Consider the following 14,391-nt stretch of genomic DNA (forward strand, 5'->3'; position numbering starts at 1 on the left):
TTCTTCTTCTTCTTCTTCTTCTTCTTCTTCTTCTTCTTCTTCTTCTTCTTTTGGGAATAATTACTACACAGACCTTTTTTGCAGCCACTTTGTCACAGCCAGACTCCATTTACAGAAACAGTCATTTTATCTTTGTGAAACATGATTCAAACTCATCAAAAACACTTTAGTTTGTCTTTCCACAATAAAAAAAAAATCTTAGTTCACTGAGTTTCAACTCTTAATTTACAGGTGAAAGTTTCCTGTTGAATGATGTCTATTATACAACAAGGTAAAATTACTCTTTTTGTAAATGGAGTCTGGTGGATGTGGTGAGAGTGACATAGCCAGTTGTGGTTTAAAAACAGGATGTAACTCTTCAACATAAACATCGATCTCTGATTGGAAATGTGAGTCTGTCAGTGACATCAAGCAAAGCTTCAGCAGCGAGTGGATGCACGTCAGGATCACGTAGCAGATGTTGCAGCTCGTGACGCGGCTGCAGGCTGAGTTGATCTGCTGGTCAGAAATTATAATACTCATCATTATTTACACATTAATATTTGAATACAGGCTCCAGGATTTCCCCTTTAAGACACCTGTCATTACGGCATACCTGATTAATTTCCTCACTGGTTTTGTCCTCAGCACGAGAGAACAATCCTAACGAGAGCTCGTGTCTTTACAGATAACATCTGTAAGACACTTGTTGTGTCATCTTAGTCGTTACAGACGGACTCTTATTAACATAGATGTGAAAATAATTGGTCCTTGTATTGAACCTTGTGGAACACCTTCTGTTCCTCTCTTATTGAAAACTGTTTGAGACTCAGCCAACATGTTTTTGTTGAATATACATCTAAAGTCTTTCCCGTCTCTTAAAGGGGAAGCCGCCCACCAAGAAGGCAAAGGTTCTGCAGAAACAGCCTCTGCTGACCAAACTAGCCGCCTACACTCAGCACCAGGCCCACCAGCACAGTGGAGTCAAGAAGAGCAGTGAGTCCACACACACATGCACACACACACGCACACACATACACACACATACATGCACACACACGCACACACATACACACACATACATGCACACACACGCACACGCGCACACATATACACACACATACATGCACAGGCACGCGCACATGCACACACACGCACACACAAACACACACACTTTTCTTGTCTGTGTGCATCATGTGTGTGTGTGTGTGTGTGTGTGTGTGTTGCAGTCATGGTGGAGGTGTTCGACTGGGGTCGTTACCTTGGAGATGGAGATGTGATTGGAGCACCGGTCAGCTGCTTCAAACACGTGGGTGTATCTCAGAGACACACACACATGCGAACGTGTTGTGTTAATGAAGTTGTGTATATGAGTGTTGTTGTTGTTTAGGTCCAGATGTGGAGGTCGTGGGGAGATATCAGTGAAGGCGTCCGTGTCGAGGTCCCGAACACGGACTGTGTTCTGCCCATGAAGGTCTACTGGATCGCTGGAATCATCAAACTGGCCGGTACACAAGAGTCCAAACACCTTCACCTCCACCTCGTTACCTTCATCTAATTAAAAGATGAAATAAATGAGACTTCAAAGATGAAGTCAAAAGATGAAGTTAATAAAAGTTTATATATTAGTCTTTGTATGAAACAGGCCTCTACTGCTGACATGAACTTTAACAAAACCATTCAGATGGATCCTGATGATGATGATGATGGTGATGATGATGATGACGACGATGATGATGATGATGATGGTGATGATCATGACCACCATCATCATCATCACGATGATGGTGGTGATGACGACGATGATGATGATGGCGGTGATGATGATGGTGATGATGATGATGATGATGGTGATGATGACGACGATGATGATGATGGTGATGATGGTGATGATGATGATGACGACGATGATGATGATGGTGACGATGATGGTGATGATGACGATGATGGTGATGCTGATGATGACGACGATGATGATGATGGTGATGATCATGACCACCATCATCATCATCACGATGATGGTGGTGATGACGACGATGATGATGATGGCGGTGATGATGATGGTGATGATGATGATGATGATGATGATGATGGTGATGACGACGATGATGATGATGGTGATGATGGTGATGATGATGATGACGACGATGATGATGATGGTGACGATGATGGTGATGATGACGATGATGGTGATGCTGATGTTGACGACGACGATGATGATGGTGTTGATGATGACGATGATGATGGTGATGATGATGGTGATGACGATGGTGATGATGGTGATGATGACGATGATGATGGTGGTGATGATGATGACGACGACGATGATGATGATGGTGATGATGGTGATGATGATGATGATGACGATGATGATGGTGATGATGACGATGATGATGGTGATGATGACGATGATGATGATGGTGATGATGATGATGATGACGACGATGATGGTGATGCTGATGATGACGACGACGATGATGATGGTGATGCTGATGATGACGACGACGATGATGATGGTGGTGATGATGATGACGACGACGATGATGATGGTGTTGATGATGACGATGATGATGGTGATGATGACGACGACGATGATGGTGATGATGATGACGACGATGATGATGATGGTGGTGATGATGATGATGGTGAAGATGATGACGATGGTGATGATGGTGGTGATGATGACGATGATGATGATGGTGATGAATATGATGGTGATGATGATGATGGTGATGCTGATGATGACGACGACGACGATGATGATGATGGTGATGATGACGATGATGGTGGTGATGATGATGGTGGTGATGATGATGATGACGATGATGATGATGATGGTGGTGATGATGATGATGATGACGATGATGATGATGGTGATGATGAATATGATGGTGATGATGGTGATGACGATGATGACGATGATGGTGATAATGATGATGATGACGATTACGACGATCATGATGGTGATGATGACGATGATTGATGGTGATGATGGTGGTGGTGGTGATGATGATGATGATGGTGGTGATGATGATGATGGTGACGATGATGGTGATGATGATGATGACGAGGATGATGATGGCGATGGTGGTGATGATGATGATGACGAGGATGATGATGGCGATGGTGGTGGTGATGATGATGATGGTGACGATGATGGTGATGATGATGATGACGACGATGATGATGGCGATGGTGGTGGTGATGATGATGATGATGATGATGATGATGATGATGGTGATGATGACGATGGTGACGATGGTGATGATGGTGGTGATGATGATGATGATGATGATGATGATGGTGATGATGACGATGGTGACGATGGTGATGATGGTGGTGATGATGGTGATGATGACGATGATTGATGGTGATGATGGTGGTGGTGGTGATGATGATGATGATGGTGGTGATGATGATGATGGTGATGGTGATGATGATGACGATGATGACGATGATGATGGTGGTGGTGGTGATGATGATGATGATGGTGGTGATGATGATGATGGTGACGATGATGGTGATGATGATGATGACGAGGATGATGATGGCGATGGTGGTGGTGATGATGATGATGGTGACGATGATGGTGATGATGATGATGACGACGATGATGATGGCGATGGTGGTGGTGATGATGATGATGATGATGATGATGATGATGATGGTGATGATGACGATGGTGACGATGGTGATGATGGTGGTGATGATGGTGATGATGATGATGATGACGATGATGGTGATGGTGGTGATGATGGTGATGATGATGATGGTGATGATGATGATGATGATGATGACGATGGTGATGGTGATGATGATGGTGATGATGATGATGAAGATGATGATGATGGTGATAGTGGTGATGATGATGATGATGATGATGACGATGGTGATGGTGATGATGATGATGATGGTGATGATGATGACGATGGTGATGATGACGATGGTGATGATGGTGGTGATGATGGTGATGATGATGATGACGATGATGATGATGGTGATAGTGGTGATGATGGTGATGATGATGATGACGATGATGGTGATGGTGGTGATGAGGGTGATGATGATGATGATGATGATGACGATGGTGATGGTGATGATGATGTCGTCTTCTGTGTGCAGGTTTTAAGGCCTTGCTGCGATACGAGGGTTTCGACAGCGACTCCTCCAGAGACTTCTGGTTGAACCTGTGTGTGCCCGACATCCACCCGGTGGGCTGGTGTGCAGCGGGAGGAAAACCTCTGGTCCCCCCTCAGAGTGAGACCTCCTGTCTGTCAGAGTGGAGCTCACTGATCCAGGCTCCAGACCACAGTCTGACCCGGTTGCACTGGTGCAACCATAAACACATTTTAATGCATTTCCTCAACACATTATGTGAAAGACTGTAAACAGGAAGAAGGTGCAAATAAAACAAGAAACTACAAGAAGCTGAATTATTTAAAGAAAAAATCTGCTGACAGTGATGAAGTCAAATACATGATGAAGCTGCGCGGACACAGTAATAATCTGTGGCACATGTTTAAACACTCGGTTGGTTCAGAGGCAGCTGTGGTCACATCCAGAGAGTCTTTATGATGTATTTGTTTAGACTTCTTGTTTTAAATGAGTCCACAGTGACTAACAGTAATTCACACATTCACACACTGATGATGATGATGATGATGATGATGATGATGCTGGTGCCATCAGGAGCAGTGTGGGGTTCAGTGTGTTGCCCAAGGACACTTCAACATTCAGACCAGGGGAATGGAACCAGCCTCCACACAGATCAGACAGCAGTCGCCTCTGATTGATTTACACATTTGAATTGTGCAAACAGAACAACGTGATCGATCGTGTCTCCGTCAGAACAGAGAAACACACAAACACAGGAATCTGTTTTTAACGTCACAAACATTACAGACACACAACATACACACAACATGCGTGTCTGCACAGGACGCTCTGCTAGCCTGTGACACTACAGGGACTTCCTGTTTACATCATGAGCTGCTCTTGATGCTGCAGATACCTGCAGACACCATGTGACACCAACACAGTGATTCTATTGGCTGAACCGCCTGAAAGAATTCTGACACTGATCGTCTAAACAATCATTTCACACTAGAATTTTATTCTGCACCTTTCTACAAACTGTGTAGATGTTTTATCTTTAAATCATTTAATATGACGTGTGTGTGTGTGTGTGTGTGTGTGTGTGTGTGTGTGTGTGTGTGTGTGTTCAGCCATCCTGCACAGGTTCACTAACTGGAAGACGTTCCTGATCAAACGACTAACAGGATCTAAAACACTGCCGCCGGACTTCTCCTCCAAGGTCACACACACACACACGCGCACACACACACACACACACACACACACACACACATTTTTTCACAGTGAAACTGTAGTTCAACTTTACAAAGATTCTTTTTAGATTCACCTCTACCATCTACAGACACACTCGGCTCACCTGTCATCCACTCAGTGACATCATTAACTCACCTGTGAGACGGACCTGTGTTGAGTGGCCTGAAGCTGCACATCATCGTTCTTTTTCAGAGCCTTTGTATTTTTGATTGTTTGACGCGATAAATGCAGCGCAGCAGCGTTCAGACGGGTCCCATCCACACACGGCTGCAGCTCCACTGTGACGTCTTGCTTTGTGTGTTCATCTTCTCAGCATTACATCATTTCAGTGTCAACTTTGATCTGTTTTCTGACATTTGTTTTTTATTTCAATTTTCTCAGTTAGAGTGGTTGTTTGTTTGTAAAAGGTGAAAAATGTCAATCAGTCCTCAAAGATGTTGAGTTTCCTGTCGCGTCACATTTAACGAGCAGAGAAACGAAACTCTGACTGATGAATGTGACGATGATCATCAGTCTTCACATCTTCAGGTTGTGTTCTGCTGCTCAGACGCATTTTTGCTGAAACACGATAACTGCTGATACGTTGTGTTATTCTGTAACATGGATGTTTGTGAACGTACTGCATGTGTCCGTGTCTCCTCAGGTGCAGGACAGCATGCAGGTGCCCTTTAAGAAGCAGATGAGGGTGGAGGTGGTGGATAAAACTCACCTGTGTCGCACTCGTGTCGCCCTGGTTGAACAGGTGAGACTCACAGCCTGCACCTGCAGCTTAAACAGCTTTGTGTGTGTTTATGTGTGTGTGTTTATGTGTTTATGTGTGTGTGTCTCTGCTGCAGGTGATCGGCGGGCGTCTCCGTCTGGTGTACGAGGAGTGTGAAGACGGCACAGACGACTTCTGGTGTCACATGTACAGCCCTCTGATCCACAGCATCGGCTGGTCTCGATCCATTGGACACAGATTCAAACGATCCGGTGGGTCGCGTTTAACGAGCAGGACTAGAACCACTGCTCGTCACCAGCTGCACTCAGAAAACTCAACATTTAAACATACTTAAAAACTGTTACACAATATTTAATATTTGACAACTTTGGCTTCTTTTGTTCATTGAAAGATAAAAGAAGTATTCAGAAGTCAGAAGCTGCAGAACGAGTGAGGTCATCTTATCATAACTGTTGTCAGTCTGGAGCAGAGACATCACCAGACTGCATTCAGAAAACTGTGAATTTAAGCAGGCTGCAGATCAAAGAGCAGACGTGAGACTGTGTTTGTTTCCAGATGTGTCGAAGAAGCCGGTCTGTCAGACGGACGCTCCGGGACAGCTGTTCACTAAGGTGAGAACAACGTCTGAGTCAGCAGTTAACTTACATGTCTCTGACTTTAACTAATTAACTTTGGATCAAAGCAGAAATGTGACGTCACCGTGCGTACAGTAAAACTCAAACTGTAATTAAACATCCAGTAAACAAACTTTAAACTTTAAGGTGTAAATGTTTTGGAATAATTCATTTTGGAGGAACATTTTAATTATACGGAAAAAGGAAAAGACACGTTGACACCATCATGTCATCACCACAGGGGGGCAGCACAACACCTCCCACCAAACACACACACCACCTTCTCATGCTGAACACGCCTCAGTACCACACCAGTCCTACAGGAACCGTTCTACAGTCTGACCTTTGACCCGTTCAGTACTGCTCCCAGTTCCACCACAGCTGGTTGATCCCAGCAGTGTTTGTGTACCTGTGCAGGTGAAGGAGGTGGATCAGAGCGGCTCCTGGTTTGAAGATGGGATGAAGCTGGAAGCCATCGACCCTCTGAACCTGTCTGCCATCTGTGTGGCCACAGTCAGGAAGGTGAGGCCCGGCTGAGGCCCGGCTGAGGGCCCACATCAACACCACCCAGCTCCAGGTTCTGTCTATAACCATGTTTGTGTCTCTCCACCAGGTCCTGGCAGACGGGTACCTGATGATCGGTATCGATGGTTCGGAGGCAGCCGACGGTTCAGACTGGTTCTGTTATCACTCCACCTCCCCGTCCATCTTCCCCTCTGGCTTCTGTGAGATCAACAACATCGAGCTGACTCCACCCAGAGGTACAACCTGATGATGTTACCTGATGATGTTACCTGGTGGTGATGTTACCTGCTGGTGATGTTACCTGGTGGTGTTACCTGCTGGTGGTGTTACGTGCTGCTGGTGTTACCTGCTGGTGATGTTACCTGGTGGTGTTACCTGCTGGTGATGTTACCTGGTGGTGTTACCTGCTGGTGGTGTTACGTGCTGCTGGTGTTACCTGCTGGTGATGTTACCTGGTGGTGTTACCTGCTGGTGCTACCTGCTGCTGGTGTTACCTGCTGGTGATGTTACCTGGTGGTGTTACCTGCTGGTGCTACCTGAATTCTTTGTGAGGTTGTTTCATCATCAGCGTCTCCAGATTTTATTACAGTTTTCACCAGAAAAATAATAAACACAGATTTTGTTTGTTTAAAAACATAACGCAAAAAAAAAAAAAAAATCTGTTGTCTGTATCTAACCAATCAGCTGTTAGCAGTGTGTAACGAGCCAATCACAGAGGCCTCAGGTCAGGTAAAGTCTGTCAGTGACTGCAGCAGCTCTGTGTCCTCAGGTTACACTCACCTGCCCTTCAGGTGGTTCGAGTACCTGAAGGAGACGAAGGCGGTGGCTGCTCCTGTCGGCCTCTTCAACAAGGTGAGCAGAGCAGAACCTCCATGTTTGTTCTGTTAAAGGAACGATTAGAAAGTGTATATCTTACGTGTCCGGTCCTCCGTCAGGATGTTCCTAACCACGGGTTCCGTCCCGGTATGAAGCTGGAGGCCGTGGACCTCATGGAGCCCAGGCTGGTCTGCGTCGCCACGGTGACCCGCATCGTCCACAGGTTGCTACGGATACACTTTGATGGCTGGGAGGACGAGTACGATCAGTGGGTGGACTGTGAGTCACCGGACCTGTACCCGGTCGGCTGGTGTCAGCTGACCGGGTACCAGCTGCAGCCTCCCGCTCTCAGCGCAGGTAATTACCTCAGTACCTTTACTCAAGGAGACTTGTTGTGTCACACTTTTCTTGTGTTGTGATGCATGTGTGTGTGTGTGTGTGTGTGTGTGTGTGTGTGTGTGTGTGTGTGTGTGTGTGTGTGTGTGTGTGTGCGTGCGTGCGTGCGTGCGTGCGTGCGTGCGTGCGTGTGTGTGCGCGTGTGCGTGTGGGTGTGTGTGTGTGTGTGTGTCAGGCTGCAGAGATCTCCAGTCAGCCTCCAAACAGAGGAAGAAGTCTCAGCAGTATAAAGGACAGAAGAAAAGTGAGTGTTGATGTTTTATATTACTATATAAATATAAAAAATATGCTTTATTATTATTATTATTATTATTATTATTATTATTATATAATTTTATAGTTTTTACTGAAAAGAAAGGAGCAGTGATTTCTGATCAGCTGAGGAATAAGAATCTGATTACAACAAACTGTAGTTTATAGTTTCAGTGTGATGTCATGATGATGTCATTTGTTACTTAACACATGATGTAATCTGTAACGATGTGTTCATGTGATGTCTGTCCAGCTGACTTTGCTCTTCACATCAATGATATTAATGTTGATGTGAGTTATCGTTATTCAGTGAAACTGGCTGAGATGAGACACTGATTGTACTTCCTGCTCTCAGAGAGGAAGCTGCCTGTCGCCAAGCGACCTGTCAGTCTGTCCGGTGCCATGGTAACAGGTGTCCCCAGGAGCCTATCAGGAGACGAGAACGAGACTCCGCCTGATTACCCATCACCCCCTACTCCTGCCTCAGCTGCCCAGCCGACCTCTGGTGACCCCGAGAGCAGCTCGAACACTGAGGGGGGGGCAGGTACACACACACACACACACCCACACACACACACACACACACTACGAGTCGAGCAGCTCTTCTTCTTCCTCGTCTCTTTCTGCAGCCTCTCTGTTCGGCACCGTGTCACTTCCTGTGTGTCTGAACTCTTTAACTTCCTCTTTGTTTGTGCAGTTTTGCAGATTAAAGAAGAAAATGTGGATGGATCAGAACTTCCTCCTGAACGGACTGAAACAGAAACCAATGGAGGTTCTGGGGAGTTTTTCAGCAGCCAGGACCAGTAGGCCCGACCCGCCTGGACCCGCCTCTCCTTCATCTCTCCGTCTGTTTCTAGAATCATGACTCAGTCCTCGTGAACTCGTCTGCTGTGATCACATCACACTTTACTTTTCTATCTGAACAAACTGAAGTGGTTCTGTTAGCTGGACCATGCCTGTCAGAACTCACCGGGCCTCGTCGGGCCGTCCTCTGCTCCACATCCATGTGTTTATACCTCAGCTTTTGTCTCTGTCCTCCATCAGAATTCATCAGAATTCATCCTGATGGATTCAGGAAACTCTCGGACGATGAAATCGTGTCCAGAATTCTGCGTTTGTTGATTTGAAGCTTCGTTATCGTGAGAATTTGGGAATTTTTGTTTTTAGCTGAATTCTGATTTTTTTTCTTTAGAATTTAGAAATCTGAAAAATCTTGTTCTGACTTTTTGACTTTTTGATTTTATTTCACTTTAAACCAGAACATGAAGGATTTTTTCCCAGAAAACTGTTTTGAAATTCTTCAGATCTTCAGACAGAACAGAACCACTTGGACCCTGGACCTGAGAATTTCTTTAACTCTGGCTACAATCGTGCAGGAAGTGACTCGAGGACTGACTGGTTCTCTGCAGCCGGAGAGCTGGTCAGCTGTCCCGACCGTAGCTGCCTGTTGGGACGGGACATTTAGCTTGTTTGCTAACAGGAGGCTAACTGCTGGAAGCTAACTAACGCTGCAGAGTGAAATGGTTCTGAGCCGGTCCGACCGATGCTGCAGGAGTCAGTCAGTCCCTCTGCACTTCCTGTGCCCTCATCCTGAAGCAGTGAGGTTTTGTTCTACGATATAAAACATGTCAGTGAAACACGCTCGAGAACTTTGAAGCTCGTGTGTTGGATGCTAACACGAGGCTACCGAAGGCGTCTGGGACGTTAAACAACAGTAAAGTGTCGTCAGAAGCGGCGCTGTGGTGACGTGTAGCTCGTTTATCGTGTGACGTCGATCTGTGAAGAACAACACAGTTTTTGAAAGTGCGTGTCGATCTTCTGTTAGCCGCAGTCTGTCAGACGCTTCCTGCCCATAAAAAAACATCAAATTATTCAGTGGAAAAGTCTCCTGGCGTTTCCGTGGAGAGCGCTCTGCTCTTCACTTCATCTCGTCAGCTCCATTTTTCAGCTTCCCCAATAAAGATATTCTCTGTTGAGTCGTTAAAACGATCCGATGGACCGCGAGCTGACGTCATCAACAGACGTGGACGGAAACCTCCGAAGATTTAAAACACTCCAAAATCAAAAAGACACAAAAGTTTCAAAAAGTGTTTCCTGTCGAGTGAACAACAGAGACACATGAAGAAGAATCAGTAGTGTCTTTGTTCCTCCGGAGAGAAAAAGAATCAACAGAAGCGAAAAAAACCTGAGAAACGTTTTATATGATGATATTTTTAACGCCAAAATCTTTGTTGTTTGTTCGTGTTACCGTGATGTGTTCAAGGTCCAGAGCTCCTGATGTAGAGATGAGAACCCTGGACGCTGTGATGTCATGTTGAGATTAGCAGTCATTTAAAACGTGTGTGTGTGTGTGTGTGTGTGTGTGTGTGTGTGATGTGTTTGGATTCTGGATCAGCCACAGAACCAGAATCCAGCTAAGGAGAGCTGCAGATAATAAATAAATAAATAAATAAATAGATAAATAAAATAGAAAGATGAATAAATAGAAGCGCTGCATCGACATGTGGAAGTCGTCTCAGTGTCGTTTAACGTTTTCGTGCTGCAGATTGAGACCAGCAGACTTTACATAGAAACTATTAAATGATAGAGTAATGAAATGATTCGGTCAGGATCATCTGTTGAAAGTTTGAGTTCGTAATTTGAGCTCAACTGGGTCTCGACAGGCGATGAATGTTTGGTACAAAGTACAAATACTCAAGTACGAGTGAAACGATTACAGCGTGAATAAATAGCTCCAGCTACGTTCCGTTTTCATATTTCTAAATTCTGAGTTTATTGCAGTTCTGAAAGTTACATTAACGCTTCAAGATAAACAACCCGTTATGAAGTTTTATATAAAAGACTTTTATTCTGAAGTCAGAGTCAAAAAGTGACTTCCTGTCTGTCCATCAGTACAGTACAGAACTCTGAATGTATTTGTTAGTGTTCGGTCCATGTTGGATGTCTGTCCGGGTCAGCACGTAGAACTCAACGCACACTTTATCGTCAGCCAGTCGATGTTCTGCTGCTTCAGACAGAACTGATCTGTTCCGGTGCTGGTTTATATGAAGACACACGTCCAGAACCGAACCAGATCCTTGTTGGACTTGGTTCAGCAGAGTTGTGCAGCTAACGGTCCGTTTGTCTTCACATGCAAACTGTTGATACCTCACAAAAGGTTTATCAGACTCAGAGTGAAGATCGTTGTCGTGATGTAAGAACAGTTATATTATAGTTTATAGTTTACAGATTATTAGTTTAAGTATATTTGATTTAAAACACTGAAACAGTTGAAGATGATCAGATTGTAAATTCTGATATTAAACATGTTTAAGGTGAAACAGATGAAGGTAAATTTACATTTACAGATAAAAAGAAAACTATGTTTTAAGTTGAACATTATTATTATTATTATTATTATCATCATTATACGACAGAATAATCATCAGTCACAAAGAACACAGTTTGAAGTCATAAAGCTCGCTGACATCAGGTTATTGATCTGATCCAATCAGTCGTGTTCATAGCTTAGCGTTAGCTTAGCTAACGCTAAGCTAATGTTAGCGTTATGGATAGATGAAAGCCTCCGAGTTATTCAGAGTTGACTTGAGAACATTTTTGTCTTTACAGCGGTTCTGATCCGTGTTCTTTATCTCAGTCATCTCATGATTTTCATGAAGTGACTCAAATATTTTGACTTGATATTTTTATGATTTTTAACTTTTAGCTGCGACAGAAAAGAGCTTCCACACTGATCTGACATGGAGCCTGTTTCCATGGTGACGGTGCACAAATGAAGCATTGTTGGGCTCACTGTGTGTGTGTGTGTGTGTGTGTGTGTGTTTCTTGTTACCGCCGTTGCTGTGTGTGTTTGTGTTTGTCGTCTTTTTGTACGTGAGCGTCGATAACGTTGGACGTCTTCGTGTTTCGGTGCTACTGACGTTTTACATTTGATACGTTTTTATAGAGCGATTCTGCCGGACCGCCTGCGACCCGGTCGACCCAGTTGTGTTCTGGACGCAGCTGTTTGTGATTTGTTTGTTTGTGGAGAAAATAACTGATCTGTGTTTCAGCTGGAAACTGCTCAGTCTGATGATTTCATCCTTGGATTCTGTGATCGTCCGTCAGTTTGTGACGTTCAGGGTCCCGAGGGGAAGCCGCAGGTTCTACAGGGTTTCTGGAGGTTTTAAAGATGGCCGTGTTTTCTTAGTGAGACAGAACTCAGATCAGCTGCTCTGCAGTTAGTAATGGGTCAGAGAGGATTCTGTGATCACGACTGAAAGTTTAGCTTTTTTTCCCATCTTTTAAATGGAGTTAACAAAATGTTTTGTTTTTCATTTTTCATTGCAGCCGAGTCGTCATCACCGAGGGAAGTTACCCAAAAGACTAAGTTCAGGAGAATTGTTTAAATTTCCCCTGAAAATGTTTTTTTTTTTTTTTTTCAAACTTTTTCAGACGTGAAACAAAACATTTGGAAACAATATTTTAAAATCAAAGTTTAATGTCTCGAACAAAGTTTGGATCCAAAAATGTTCAGACTGATCAAAGTTGCACCGGATACAAACAGAATCAGAATTAAAAGGAGTGACGTGCTGCTGAGCTCCAGAGTTTTATCTCAACAAAACAAGATGAGGAAATCGTGATCGCAGAAAACTTAACTTTCATTCATGAACCGGACTGAACTGTTCAGAACCGCAGCCGCTCTCGGGCTCGGACGGCTACGGACTCGTTTTCAAATGGACAATAATGGAGCTGCTGTCTGGTGCTCTGCTGCTGTAAACCTGCAGACAGCCGACACCAAACAGCACAACGTTTGGATCAAAGTAAAGTCTGCAGAACCGAGCCCAGACTGAAGCTGCTTTTACTTTGACTTTTTTTCTTTTTATTCGTGTCTGTTTGTGTGTTTTGGTCGACATGTTCGTGCTGTGAACACGCCGTTAATGGAGCTGTTCTCAAAACATGCAAATGTTTCTGAAAATCTACATGTAGATTTAATCTATATCCAGATTAATGTCCAGATATAGATTAATATCTATATATAGATTAATATCTATATACTGTTTGTGTTCTGTACAGACGTTAACTGTCATGAAGCTTTTTTTAATACATTGTGCAATTTTTGGCAGCATGATTGTGAAGAATTTCTGACTCACTTTACATTTTTTATGCAATAAAAAAGTTATGAGAAAATAACTGTTGACAGAAAACGTTTGTTGGAGTGAATTATTGATCCTGACATTGTGAATATTTGTCTTTATTTGTGTTTTTATGTTGAACTTTCATTAGATATTTTTAGACTCTGGAGTGAATCGTCTCAAAAAAGGTTTTTGTTTAATCAATCAGTAATTCTTGGAATATTTTTGTTGATTTCTTTTTCATTTTTATTTTTTATATTTCTATTGTTTATATTTTCTTAGAGATACTCAAATGTTGTAGTAATATTTGTGATATTTTATCCAAACAATTCCTGAAAATGTCAGTTTCACATGAAAAGGAACTCTTTTGCTTTCATTTGCGGTGGATCTGATATATAACACATAAACCTGAGAAATCTGTTTTCATTTTGGCTGGATTTCATTTTGTAAAACAGAACTTTGCAGGATTTTATTTTAAAACAAACAATTCAGTTTCATTTAATCTTTTGATCCGAACAAGTCAGGAAACTTGTACAGGAATGTCTGGGAATCTTTCTTTCTCAATCTTTCCAGAGGGTTAGGGTTTGCAGTATTTTTTATTTGCACAAGACTCTGCTGGAATTTT

The 14,391-nt window shown here is 43.5% G+C and overlaps 1 protein-coding gene across 3 annotated transcripts in view; it reads left to right on the plus strand.

Annotated features, from left to right (window-relative positions):
- The window catches only part of LOC119013318 (MBT domain-containing protein 1-like), a 17,599-nt gene extending 3,761 nt beyond the window's left edge, over positions 1 to 13,838 (plus strand). For 2 of the 3 annotated variants that reach the window (XM_037087732.1, XM_037087733.1), the window contains 15 exons: positions 864 to 975; positions 1,209 to 1,288; positions 1,370 to 1,487; positions 4,102 to 4,236; positions 5,205 to 5,293; positions 5,972 to 6,070; positions 6,165 to 6,300; positions 6,605 to 6,660; positions 7,081 to 7,185; positions 7,277 to 7,424; positions 7,958 to 8,040; positions 8,124 to 8,361; positions 8,576 to 8,644; positions 9,008 to 9,196; positions 9,350 to 13,838. In XM_037087732.1, the coding sequence (XP_036943627.1) occupies positions 864 to 975; positions 1,209 to 1,288; positions 1,370 to 1,487; positions 4,102 to 4,236; positions 5,205 to 5,293; positions 5,972 to 6,070; positions 6,165 to 6,300; positions 6,605 to 6,660; positions 7,081 to 7,185; positions 7,277 to 7,424; positions 7,958 to 8,040; positions 8,124 to 8,361; positions 8,576 to 8,644; positions 9,008 to 9,196; positions 9,350 to 9,459 (1,767 nt within the window). In that variant the 3' untranslated portion in view covers positions 9,460 to 13,838. The remainder of the gene's footprint in view (positions 1 to 863; positions 976 to 1,208; positions 1,289 to 1,369; positions 1,488 to 4,101; positions 4,237 to 5,204; positions 5,294 to 5,971; positions 6,071 to 6,164; positions 6,301 to 6,604; positions 6,661 to 7,080; positions 7,186 to 7,276; positions 7,425 to 7,957; positions 8,041 to 8,123; positions 8,362 to 8,575; positions 8,645 to 9,007; positions 9,197 to 9,349) is intronic. The other variant, XM_037087734.1, reaches the window with a different exon arrangement.
- The last annotated feature ends 553 nt before the right edge of the window (positions 13,839 to 14,391 follow it).

Source organism: Acanthopagrus latus, chromosome 23 (genome assembly GCF_904848185.1).
Source record: "Acanthopagrus latus isolate v.2019 chromosome 23, fAcaLat1.1, whole genome shotgun sequence".
NCBI classification, from domain to species: domain Eukaryota; kingdom Metazoa; phylum Chordata; class Actinopteri; order Spariformes; family Sparidae; genus Acanthopagrus; species Acanthopagrus latus.